General features: G+C 36.8%; 1 protein-coding gene across 1 annotated transcript in view; it reads right to left on the reverse strand.

Annotated features, from left to right (window-relative positions):
* Positions 1-14,073, reverse strand: part of LOC120423010 (lysosome membrane protein 2) — a 65,996-nt gene that overhangs the window by 34,290 nt on the left and 17,633 nt on the right. The window contains exon 2 of the mRNA XM_039586641.2: positions 179-475. Coding sequence (XP_039442575.1) covers positions 179-311 — 133 coding nt within the window. The 5' untranslated portion in view covers positions 312-475. The remainder of the gene's footprint in view (positions 1-178; positions 476-14,073) is intronic.

The following is a 14,073-nucleotide window of genomic DNA, read 5'->3' on the forward strand; positions in this document are numbered from 1 at the left end:
CGGGGTGGATACTCATCGTCCCAAATGGACATGAGATGACATTTTCAGCGAGTGGACAATGTGGATTTTTTAAATTACTTCATTTTTCTTCGCGGGATTGATCCTTGACTTTTGCTGATTGATGACCCAAATATGTCGCGAGCAGATGCAGGTTTTGCGGTTTGTTGGTACTACTCACTGTTGTTGAACTTCGCTCCCTGCGAAATAAGCATCGATAGCGGCGTAGGGCCACTGGGGCCACGTGGTGGCAGGCCGAACAGCTGATTACTGGCATTGTGTCCAACTTTCAGGTAGTTTTTGTGCAATCCCATCCCGTGGATATGGTGCTGGTTGGACTGGCCGGGGGGTCTTCCGGGGTGTCTCTCCGGTGGCGCCGTCTTCCGGTACGGACTGTACCCGTCAATTGTGGGCGGCGTGATGGTCGGCCGCGGAAGCCGTGACCCGGAACTGGCAGCGTTGCTCGTGGGGACGGGATCTGCAAATAGAAATCAAACAAACAAAATACTCTTATAAGTATTATATCGTTCCAATTTGCTCTCTCTAGACTCAATCGGTGACATAAGATCCGATCGTGACATTGAAAATTCGCCAACACCTCATCGCACACGCGGTGTCGATATTGTCAACGGGGGTCACCCAAGTCGTTGACTCAAATCAACATTTTTGGCTGCCGTGGCCGTGACCATAGGCGCAAAATCGGTTCGCTCCCCAACGACATCTAAAAGTCTCGTTATGTTTGTATGGACATGATTCACAGGCAGCATCTTCAGCGCGGAGTTAGGCACGAGTGTCAATATTGGTGAACTTGACTAATTGTGTGTGTCCGGGCCGAGAGCGACCTCTTGCGCGGGTTGACATTGAAACGGGGACCGGCAAAAGTAAAAAAAAATACAGTTAAGGTTTGTTTGGTTAGTAATGTTTTCGTACGAGAGTGGTAACCATAGTTAAGGTACACCACCGGACTACATGCACAGTACATTATGCTTGGCTTGGGGGTCAGGTCATTGTCGCGATGTGTCCATAATTGGTTGTACATTCAGGTACTTGGGAAAGGTGCGTTAGACGGGTTAGACAGAAATATCCTGAGGAAGTGACGGAATTATGTTTTGAGATTATCTGTGCTGATGGTCGAGATACTTCAAGAATGGAGTAGTTTACTTGATATTATTTCTTATAAAATGTGCTTTATTTATGTTGGTGGTTAAAAGCCAAGTTAACAAGAATTTGAGTTGATTTTTGGAATAGCACCGTAACTCGCTTGAAATTATAAAAGTTCTAAATTAAGAACTTTATTTTTATAAACTTTAATCTTTTGAAATATATAAAATATTTTCAAAAATATATAGAATTTAAAAAAAAATTGAGAAAATGTTGCTGAAGTATTAAAACTTTATGCAAAATTTGGATTCGTATGATATCCATATTGTGAATTATAAAAAAAATATGTATTTTCAAAAACATAGTGCATTTTGTGATTATTTGAGTACCGCAAAACGGTAAAGTAAAGTTTTAAAAATTAATGAAGAAAATGTTGATAAATACTATTCATTGAATAGCATTATTTTAATATTCTCAACGTGTCATAATTTTCTCAATGAACATTATTTTGAAACGGAAAACGCAACATTTTCGGATGTTTTAGACAAATTTCCAGTAACAAAAATTTGAATTAGTTTAATGATTATAAATATTATCTGTTTTTGAAACAAATTCAATTAAGTTTAATTATTTAGCATTTTGAGAAATACAAATTTGATATAGAACTTTTGAATTTTGAAGCACAATTCAGTTAAAAATGAATCGAAAATATTATAAACATAACAAGCTTTGACGAATTTCAGATAAAATTCCAACTTTTCAACAATTTTACTTAAAATGTATATGTATTTTATTAAAAAGCTTATTAACTTAGTTAACGAATAATAAACATTTTTTTTTCTTAAGACTATCAGGAACCTTAGTGATGGTATAATTGACGTAAAAATAAAATTTTAACACTGTAAATCTGATTTTAGCAAAAAAATTATGACTATGACTTTTTAAACACTATTGAAAAAACCATTTACCAAATACATGTTTTAACAATAATAAAGTTGATTAAAAGCTTACCAGCTTACGGTAACAGTATTGGAAAGTAAAATTTCATTCCTTTGAAATTTCGTTTGATAACCGTAATGCATGTAATGAAAATTTAAGTGTTCACAAAAAATTCGTTTGAAAATCTGTGAAAAAATTGTGTTGTTTAATACTCACATAGAATTTGATTCTCTTGGTTCTGACTTCGAAAAACGGTAATTTTATCGCCAACAACTTTGAAATTAACGTCGTAAACATAGAAAAATAATTGTTTAAAAAAGAATTGTTTACTTTTAACAATCGATTGTACCGTCTTTTTCCATTAAAAATTATATTTAAAGAAAACAAAAATAAGCCTCTCGACTTTTTGGAATTTTTTTAAAAGAGCCCTCCTTCTCCTCGGAGACAAGAAACATGAACATTTCGGTAATTTGGAATTGAAAGAAACAGGTAATTTTCAATATTTTTATAAAATGAAAATCGAATCAATAGTTGTCAAAATGACTGTTGAAAAATTAAGGATAGTTAGGTGACATTTCTGTCCTCATAATTCAATTATTCTGGCGCAATAATGACTTAATCATGAATTATTGTAAAAGTCATGTATCAACAAAACTCAAAATATTTTGTTATGATGATATAAACAACTTAATTTAATATGATTATCGAAATAAGTGTTTTGAACAAAGTTTAATTATTTGAAAGAAATATCCCACTGTCACTTTCAAAATTATTAAAGATAATCTCTCATTTTTTCTCATGGTGAATGTTATTTATTTTTGATTTTTTTTCCATATTATACGAAGCGAAAATTGAATTTAATTTGGAATTAAAGCATAATAATTTCTGCTTACCGTCATCCCCAACAATAAAAATATCAAGAACTTTCCATGTGTAATTTTCGAATAAAGCGTCCCCATTATCCACGCGCTGCTTCAACCCCAGACCCGAGATAAATTGGCAAAGGTCAGTGCAGAAACTGATACGATAAGACGTGTGTAGACGTGGGGTGCATACCTGGTGTCATGTAAGTGACCCCCGAGCATGTGTGTGTGTGTGTGTGTATGTCGAGGCAGGTCCGACCGGCGCAGGGCCCTCCCAACCGGTTTTCTGACGCTCATTTGTAAACAGAACCGGCGTGAACTTCGGCTCCACTTCACTCTCGCTAATAACTGTCTGCGAAAATATTTTATTGAAATTTTTACCTTTCTTGTTGGGCATCCTTGCCAGCAGTGCAACGGTGTCGGAGACTTCTTGGACATTTTTAACCTTCGTTGGGGCATTTCCGCAAGTGGAAAGATATTAAAACATATCTTTGAAAAGTTTAGAAATTTTCTGAATTGTGAGGGAACTTCAAGAGAGAGTTATTTTTTAAGCATGGACATGTGAAGGTTAAGGGCGTAACGAAACGGTGCCATACAACAGCCAACTTCGCTGGGATTGAACTTGACTTGGTGGACGATGAGCGGATGCTGATAATTTCTGCCAATTCGGGATTAACTGGGTGAAGGTGAAAGTTCGGTGGTGATTTTATACACATTGTTTCTTGTAAGAGATTTCTTAATTGGAATAATGAGAGACAAGATCTATCCTTGGAAGCAAGAAGGAGTATGACTCAGAACCTGCAATATATTTTTCATCAAATTGAAGTTAATGTACCAGAAATGATTAAATTTCAAATAATTTTTTCCTTCATTTAATAATGAACATAATAATCGTTTTTATAGAAGGCACGTCTAATAAAATTACACAAGTGTCGATGGGCACTTTATTGCTGCAAGTCATCAGTCTTGAAAATGCTTTCAAGTATCAAGTTTACACTAATTACAGTCCATCAAAGGGGGCACTAAACATACAAACAGACTTCGATACGATCGTAGGTCATGCAATGGCATAATTCGATTATCCAATAGTATTGAACGACTCATACCAACATCAGGACCGGCTGCGTTAGTATTTGAGTTGGAAATTAACAACTCATCCGTCATTTACTACCCTTAACAGAACTCGTGCTCAAGGGAAGTTTAGAATTTTACGCCGTCTTGCTCGAGTAAACTACATTTTGTACCAATAAGTTCTAAATCGATCCACTCAGTTTCACTCCCTCGTTGCTGGACAGATGGTGGCAGTTCGTCTAACAACACCTTAAAAGTGCAACGTTCAGCATTCCAGCAGCCATAATTAAATTTCTTTCGGTGCTGAAATTCTTCGGAACGACCACCAGCAAGACCTGAAGCAACTCGAAGGGGTGTCGATTCTGGCGGTGTAAACAAGCCATTTTTATTTCATTACCAGTGTGTAGTTACCAGAGAGGCAATTTTATGGGTGCCATGTTGCAACACACGCACACACATCTAGTGCGGTTCTAGTTCTGCCTCGGACAGGATTGCAACCGGACGACGAGCGCGTATCGCGTGATGTTGGCCGTGAGTGGTCCGGCGGTGATCGATTGAACTGGTTCTGAACGGTCGACGACATGGGGTGACATAACGTATCGCCCAGCCAGAGCGGATTCGGTTCCGTAATTGGTTGAGGTGCGTGTGTGCGGATTAGAACTATTAGTCAGTTTGTTATGATATCGCTGACCTAGTGACAGGTGGGTGGGAATTATTTCAGCTTAACGTTGTTTACATTTTAGATGAGTTCGAACTCTTTTTAATTTCGCTACGTTAACTATGTATTTCAGCATAAGTGTCTTATGTGATTTTTCATTTCTTTTGGGTCCAAAATTATGTTTTGTTCCATGATGATCTTTTATAAGAAATAAAATCTACAAAAAATAATAAAATCTGTTATTTTTTTTATGGAAAGCCTGTTTTTGTCTTCGTTCACAAAAAGAATCCCGATTAAATCTTTTTTTCTAATCTAATCTAATTTAATCGAACACAAGCGCAGCCAGTCCGAAGAAAGCATCCTGGAAGAACTTGTGGTAAGATTACGCCTCAAGTTCTTTCTTGTCAATATTAATGATTACAGTACATCCGAGTTACCCCGAAAATGTATAGCAAAAATTAAAACGGCCAGGCTTACTGCGTTGCATTAACCGCAGAGACAGATTCTGTGAACGGATCACATTTCACAGAATCATCAGGGGAGGAAGGATGCGTGGACATACCGTACCAAACGCTCCGAATCAGTTATGGAGTGGTGTGAAAGTGTAAATTTGGCAGATAATAATATTTAGGGGCGGGGGGAGGGGAGGGGGAGGTAATGAGGATAGGAAAAAGGGAAGGATCAATAGATGATCAATAGAATATTATATAAAATAAGGGAATAAAATCATCTATCAAATAATGACAGATAAAATGGATAGATCTCACCAAATCAAGATTTAACAGCTCCAGCAGGGTTTGAACTTATCATCAAATGCCACTTGAATCGTAATTCTTCTAAGAATTCTGGACTTGAACAGGACTAAAGTAATGTAGCGGGCAGCAACAATCAAGGTTCCAGCAGTGATCCTGGTACTGCTCGACCGGCAGCAAAGGCATAAGACGCCGCAAGTTGGTACTGATCACCACACGATGCATTAAGTCTGCTACTGCTGGCCGGATTGGTAGATTAGAACAGGAACATGATGACCACTTCATAAAGTGCTCCAGCTGTTGCTGATTTTGCTTTCTTGTTCGTGTAATCGTCACCCCATCAACCGCTATCACCCTTTAAATTGTACAGGAACTCCGGTTTAAAAATTGAAATCGAACTTTTTTTTTAAATACAAATTCCACAAATATGACAGCGGAAAAAATATACGTCTGTTCACGCTCCCAGATTACTTAGATCTCCAAGTCTCCTTTAAAGCTTTTTTTGTTTTTTTTATTCTCTAATTTAATTTTAACGACTTTTTTTTTGGTTTCTCTAATCAACTGGTGGTACCGTCCCCTTCCCCCCCCCCTTCGACTGAATTGTGTGTCATTTGCGGGGTAAATCAAAATAATATCGATTTGCGTGAAACCTAACGGGTAACTTTTGTTGCTGATCACGCATCTAATGTCCGTTTAGTGATATCTCGTGACGGAGGAGCGGACGACCGCTTCAATTTTGAACATGCGGAAAAAGACATGTTTTTTCAATAATTTACAGCCTAAAATGGTGATGGAAATTTGGTGTCAATGGGACTGTTAATGTAAAATTGGACGCCTGATTTGATGGCGTACTCCAAATTCCGAAAAATCGTATTTTTCATCGAAAATAAACTAACAAGTTTTAAAAATTCTGCCTTTTCCGTTCCACAACTGTAAAAAAATTGGAACATGTTATTTTAAGGAAAATTTAATGTTCTTTACGAATCAACACTAACCCAGATTGTTTCATTCATATCAAAATGTTTCATTTTAAAATTTTGTGTTTTTTTTCTAGCATTACAGGGTTATTTTTTAGAGTGTAATAATGTTTTACAGAGCTGTTGAACAGACAATTACAATAAAAATGATATAAACATAAAGGGTTTGCTTATAAAAATCAAGAGTTATCGCGATCTCACGAAAAAAAAGTTTTGAAAAAGTTGGTCGTCGTCGATCATGGCCGTTCATGGTCACCCGCGACAGAAATTTATTTACAGTTTTGTGACGGAAAAAGGCAGTTTTTTTTAAACTTTTTTAGTATTTTTTACGATAAAAAATGGAGTGTACACAGGGACAAAAGTTACCCCTTATGACAAAGTTTCACGCAAATTGAAAAGGCAAGTTTTCCCGATTTCGTGTGAGTTGATAGAGAACTACCCATTTTTATTTTTTATCCTCGTCCATCCCATAATCCATAATTTTACATTATTTTACAATCTTGCCTAACTTGCATAAAACAAACCTCTTGGTCTTCTCGTATAGGTACATTGCTGCAGTGAATGTATAGATTGTATATTATTTTATCATAGGAGCATTGTGCAATAAATAGTGCAGGTAAATATTTATATTGATATCATTAATATTTTGCAATCAAACACTAAGGAAGTCTAAATTTGACACAATCCATTTCAATGCCGTCTGGAGTGTGTATGTGAGTTTGAGTCACGCCTAATTTGCATTGTAAAGCAATTTTGATGCTGTTTCTATATTCACCGCACTCAGACGGGATATTTTTGTTTGCAAAATTTAGGAGACCACCAATTTGCCAATTTTGTCACTTTGGTAGAACTGGTTTTTTTGCTTCGTTTATCTATTTTTGCCCAGATTATTTTAGTTCCGCGAAACAAACTGGATTTTCGAACGCTTATTTTGGAACTGTCCTCGGGTGGCAACCGTTGTTGGTTTTGTCGAAGAATCGAGAGAAATCTAGCGGTCTGCAAATAGCCAGCGTTTTGAATAAATTTTACACCGAATGCCAAATTTATGCTAAACTGTTGGACGTCATCGGAAATACCGCCAGCGAGGGTGAGAAATGTGTACGATTTGGCCGGAAATATCAAAGTGTTATTGAGTTACACTAATGTCGTTGGCGTGTGAAGGCATGCAACGTCGTTAGACGATCACCTCTCTGAGAAGATCACTTCTTTTGACCCTTCGACAAGTCAAGTTCAGCCACAATCCACGTTCAAGTGCGATGCGTATGATCTCAGTACAAATCTCGCGGCAGATCTAAGGTTGCTGAACGTCCTCACGTTCCGTCGCCGAGTACAGGTAGTAGTACGAGACGGGGGTCTCATCGAGTACACTTGTGTGCACCCTTTCATCAGCTGGAACCGTGACCTTGTTGGTCAACCGAGCCTTTCTAAGCCGTTTCTTTGCTACTGTTGTCGGTTGGAGTGATTTATGGGTAAAATTCTTCAAGAAGCACTTCTGCCACATCCTCTTCACTCACAGAGGCATACAATTAAAAGCAAATAACACTCACACACACTGTAGTTATTATTAAATTTACCTTGGATTAATTGAGTGCAGCGTGTGTTAGATTTGCCCGGCGTTACATTAGCTTGGTTGATCGGGCCTGGGCATCGCCGTTCTACAAGCGTTTCCTTCCAACGCTCGTTGGTTCAGTTCTTGGGCTCATCGATGCATATTGTCTGCTGCTGCTGAGGAGCCACCAACCGATCGATTAGCCGCGATCACTACCTTCAATTACGGCTTCGCACATTAACGAATTAACACACTACCGGCATTATGCTCCTCACCTCGTGCCACGTCACGGTGGATGAGGTCATTCCGTCGGAGGGGCTGGTTCGGTTTGCGCTTTTCCTGCCTGGGCCGGGCCCAGACTTGACTTCCAGCAGCTCGCGTGAATCGTACACACACACACACACGACCGATCGCGATCCGATCTGGGCGAAGCTTGACGCTTGACTTTCGATCTCGTCTTGCCACTTAGTTATGATTTGATTTGATTGCACCGCAACTCGCACATACCGTCTAGCGGGAGAATCGACCAAAAGTTAAGTTGATTCTTGATTCGCAGGGTGGTATGGACCAAATGTTTCTTAAAATATGAAAACGTCGATTTCGACTAACATTAGTCACAACAGAAATTATTTTATGTATTTGAGTTTTACAGATTTTGAATAATAGAACTCTTGATTTATAAATCATCCATAAAAATATAGTATTTTAAGCAACGAGTGACAAAATGAAGATTTTTCAGCACATTTAAAGAGTTTTTTCCAAGTGAATGTACATAATTTTGATTTATTTCTTCTGATTTGCTTATCGCATCTTTTGTCACATGATAAATGGCTTATCTAATGATAGATTCGTCATAGTCGTATAAATCATGCTCTTACATAATGGTATGGTAATTCCACGAAAGCTCAAATTGTTCGGCAAACATTGTGTTTAAGACGCACTCTGAGCGTCAACTTCCTGGTTCTTAGCGGGGTGTAATAAAACTCACATGGTGTCATATCAAGCGTGAAAGCTTTCAATGTACCCACGCAAATACATCCAAACGTAGTCAAATATTGACCCTAGCATGTTTGTCAAACGTGTTCGCCAAACCTTCTTCTGGATGTTTCGGGAATCACTCGGCTGACTTTCCTTGAAATTTTTCAAAACGTTTTTTTCCTAGTCTTGACGTCAGATGTACCGCCAAAGTTAACCCATTGGCAAACCTTAAATTTATTCGCGAATCGAGCGTGCTGTTGATATTTCGCGATTTGGTGAGAGATTTATTGGCAACGGGGGGAACAACTGCAGTGGTGATCATACGAACCGGTCCTCGGGCTCGGCGTTCAAAGTCACTTGCGCCGTTTGCAATTAGATTTTCCTGCCCGCCATCCAACCGAACCGCACTTGAGCAGTACTGCGAGCTGCAGGAAAAAAAGCTAGCCCGAAGGTCGTCTCGGAACAACTCTTGAGGTGTTTTGAGTCTTTCACTTCTGCCGCACTGCCGTTTCTTGGAGGGTTGTGCACTTGATGCCCAGATCCGATGTTCTATGTATGTGTGTGTGTGTGTGCTACCCCTGCGTACCACAAACATTATGGTTAGTTTGTTCCGTGGCCGGTTGGAGCGCGCGCGCGAGCATGTGCAAACGATCATAACTAATACCTAATTGCTTCAATTGCTAATGGAAGACATTGGAAGAATCTCGTGGTGGTCGTGGCGATCGCCGCACTTGAAGAGTGGTCTGCCTTGGCCGTAGAGACGAGTCTGGGGCCAGATGCCAGGCAGCCGGCGGGGCTTTCGTTGACCGTGAATCTGGCCAAAACTAATTGAGTAGTGGCTTTCGGGGCTGATGCGAAGTGGAAGTACAATGCAGTGGTTGTTCGATGGTTTCAATCAACAGAAGAAGTGCAATGATGGTTTCTGTTCAATTTATAGCAATGCCTTTCCTATGTTTTTAAATAACTTTATGGTTTTTGGCAAACCTATGAAGCAAAGCTGTAGTTTTTTTTCAAACCCAATTAAACCTTAGCACTTTTGAAGAAATATTTTACTGTCGATTGATGCGTATTTGAGAGGCTCAACTCTTACAGAACCTGACGAAAAATCAACTCCCAGAATGAAAAGTTGTAAAATCTATGCACACAAGTGGGTTTGTTATTCTTTTTAATTATTTTGTTATTTTATTTTTTTAAAATAATTATAGTTTGTCATGTTTTATGTTGATCTATCAATTAAGAGTTTGGGTTAGCCATTGAAAACTTTAATTTTTCTTTTTTTTATCCTCTATACTTCTGAACTTAAAAAAGCTTTCAGAAATGACTCATGAGCCATATTTAAAAAAAATCATGAACCGGATATTTTAATGTTAAAATTAAACTTTTAGTGGTCATATCTCTAACATGGGGCACTTTAACAAAAAAATGCAATATCGTTTTCGATTGGAAAATAAATTTTACATTAAAAAGCGAGGTTAAAAAAATTGGGGGGATTACATTTATTTTTTTTAAAACTTTAAACTCGGTGACAAAATTTTTAGTCGTACTTCTTTTTGGCTCAAAGTTGTCGGTTTTGATCAACTAAAACATATACAAAAAATATGGATTTTAGAAATTGATATTTTGATACAAAAAAAAATAATTTGAGTCGACATTATTCTATGTGCGTATTTTTTTTAACATTCCCGATCAAAAAATTCCTTCATAAGATACTGATTTTCGAATATTCACGTACTATTTTTGAAAGGACAGCTGCTAAAATTGTATGGAGACTTGGGCTAAACAATAAAACAAAATTGCACCCAAATAGTTTGAGCAAATTATAAAAAAATCAAATAAAATCCATTTCCGGAATTCAGGGAGAATGGCTTTGTTATCTTCTACTTAGAATCTTACTTTAAGTTTGTCAATCAAAAATTGCAAAAATAAGAATAATGATAAAAAGAAAACCAAAAACAATACAAATTCAAAAAAAGCGAAATTTTCCGATCTTTTCGAAAACTGTATTTGACACATTCTCCGGCAATGTACACCTTGGGATGAATTTTTGAAAAGCGTGTATGAGCTATTTGGATATTTTTCCTCGATTCTAGACTACTTGAAGCTTCAAAAATCATGGTTTTCATTAATTGATCATTTGAATATCTTTTTGTACAAGTTGGTTAAGTTATGCATCAATTCGTGATAAAATCATCGTTTTAAAACATTTTTCTAAAAACTACTGGTTTTCAGCGAAATAAAATCCAAAAATTATTCTTTTGATTGCATTTTGTAGGTTTTGAGAAGTACTAAACGGAAATGTAATGGATCTGCAGTTTATCTTAAGTTAAGCATTTTTTCAAACTAGTGTAAGTTTACCATTTTATTGCGTTGCAACGTCACGAAAAAGGGACAGTTGTTTATGCCAACAGAAAACTAAACATTCAATCATTTTGATATTTTGGATGCTCTTTGTACTTGGAAAGAGCTTTCAAATGCAATCTAGAGCGACTTAATTGGTTGTCTAGATCCAAAGTTACAACAGGTTTAAGTTTGCGTTGCAACGTCACGAAATTTTAAATCATATTAGTCACATGGCAAAAAGGGTGTATGCGTAGTTGGTTTTTGAAAATAAAAGGATACTAAATATTATATATTTTTTATATAATGTTTCCGAGAATATTTACAGAAGTATTGTACATGGGTCATTCACAAATTCCGTTACTTAAGTTTGTATGCAACTCGAATAAAAGTAGGTATTTTATGAAACTTGTTGAACAAATCAGAATAGACCGATAGACCAGTGGTAAAAATTCTAAAACTTTCTTAAAAGTAATCTCGTGGTAACTGAATGGTCCCTTTATGATAAACTGATTGAACGTGAAAGTTCATTCTAATACAACGCAACGATTTTTTAATCCCACACCCTTACTAAGGCCAAATTACAGTAATATTCACAAAACAATAAAAATCACGTGATTCGACTGTTTTTTTTACAAACTTTTGTCACTTTGTTGTTGGACGAACCCTTACCTAGATAAGTTGTATGCATTGTTTAGTTGTTCGCAATTAAATATGTTGCGCAGGTATATTATTTCCTTAATTCCTTTATTATTTCCTCAAATTTTATTTAAAATGCACAAAAGTCAACAAAATAAGTTACGTTGTTTGCAGAACACCCCTTAGGGGCCATCAACAAACGATATGGGCACTTTATTCATAAATTTCAGCCTTCCTGAAAACTTGAAGCTCCTCCTCCCTTCTAAAACTTCCACGTGGTTTGTAAATTGCTCAAAACCATTAAAATATTAAGGGAGCGTTCTTGCATTACGTAAGAAAACATTTATATTTTTAGACCCTCTCTACCCCTGGTAAAACATTTCCGATACATTTTTTTTGTATAAATCTCGGACCCCCCCCCCTTGATATTACCCCGTTACGTAATGCATGGACGTCCCATTACATGGATAGAGGAGGGGAGAGGGGGGGGGGGTCCTTCGTGATAATGGAATAATACAAATATTAATTTTTACTTTGAAACGCATTGGAAATTGTACTGCTACTGTGAAAGCGGTTTATGGGGAGGGGGGAGGGGTCTAAAATGGGCGGGCCAATCAATTCTCATGTCCTTGTACTGTCTATTAATGCCTTATAATCAAATCTTAACCTACAGTTGTTCAGCCTAACAAAAACTATGATTTATTTTGAAACTAAAATTTCGTGACGTTGCAACGCAACGAAAAACCCTGTTTTCAAAAACAGAGCGTTGCAACGTCACGAAATGTAAGTGGTCTTTAAAAATCGAGGTTTGATTTTTTCGAAAAACTAATGATTGCATTCGATTTGTTGGTCAATTTTACATTAAAAATGGAAGAAGAACTCAAAATTTGCCGTTTAACAGAGCAGAGTTAATGGCAAAACATAAATTGGGTCAGGATTGAGAAAAAGTCACGCGTTGCAACGTCACGCTACATATTCCCCTCTCAAAAATAGAATATTTGCCTAAAATAATGTTTCAGCACTGCTTCTTATTGGAAATTTAATGCTCTTTCCGAATCTGTAATAACATATATACCTTTTTTATGTATTTTTTGAGTTACAACCGAAATACTGAAAAAAGAAAAGTCAAAGCGTTGCAACGTCATGGCGGAATGTGTCATTTGCATTTTTTTTAAATCAAGAATAACATTTCAAAAGGGCTAAATATTCAATATTATTCAAAAATACTTTTTTCAAAGGTGAGCAAACATGTGCACTAATTTAAAATAATGTAAACTGCGACTGTTTTCAGAAAAGTTACTTAAAAATGGCTTTAACTTGCACGGTGCACTTTATCAAAATTTCAGTGGAGTACTTTTTGATTGCAATTTAGTTTTACATCGAAAAACGAAGTTGAAACATTTTTGCGACCGATATTTCGATTTTTTGATTGAAAAAATTCATAACTCGGTCAAAGATTTTTTGCACAACCTAGAAATTTCTGAAAAGTTGGTATTTGGAAAAGTGTATTTGTGCATATCAAGATTGAGTTACAAAAAGATAGATAAAAAATCACCAAATTTTTTTTACCGTGTATAATTTTTTTCCAGTATAGTCCATATCCGTACCTACAACCTTGCCGAAGACACCTAATCGATCAAAAAATTCCTTCAAAAGATACAGATTTTTGAATTTTCATGCATCGTTTTTGTATGGACAGCTACCAAATTTGTATGTAAAATTATATCGACAAAGTGATGATGCAAAACGGCTTCTTTGGGCATACCGAAGGCACCAAAAAAGTATCATTCGTTTTAAAAAAGACAAAAATTAAAATTCTTAAAAAGACCGATTTCGTAGAGAATTGCTCTTACCTTTAGCAATTCATTTGTAAGTTTTAAAATGAGTATCAATTATTGATTCTGAGTCGATATGTATACGCGAAGGTGGGTTTAGAAGATTGCATTTGGAAGGTTAGTTTTTGAGTTTTAAATTTTCATATTCTATCTCACCAACAGGTTCTCAACGATTAATGGTAGACGGTTGAACTGTGTGCTCCCGGAACAACGCTTCATCGCCCTGGCTCGATATAAAAGCTTCGAAAACTCATTGAAATTATCAGTAAATATTGCCTCGAATCAATTCTGCCACTTGCCAAACAACATCTTTGTAATCTGCTCAGCAAAGATCTTATTCAAATCCCCCACACACATGGATTTGCTCCACACATCAA

The sequence above is a fragment of the Culex pipiens genome, chromosome 3, assembly GCF_016801865.2.
Source record: "Culex pipiens pallens isolate TS chromosome 3, TS_CPP_V2, whole genome shotgun sequence".
NCBI lineage: Eukaryota > Metazoa > Arthropoda > Insecta > Diptera > Culicidae > Culex > Culex pipiens.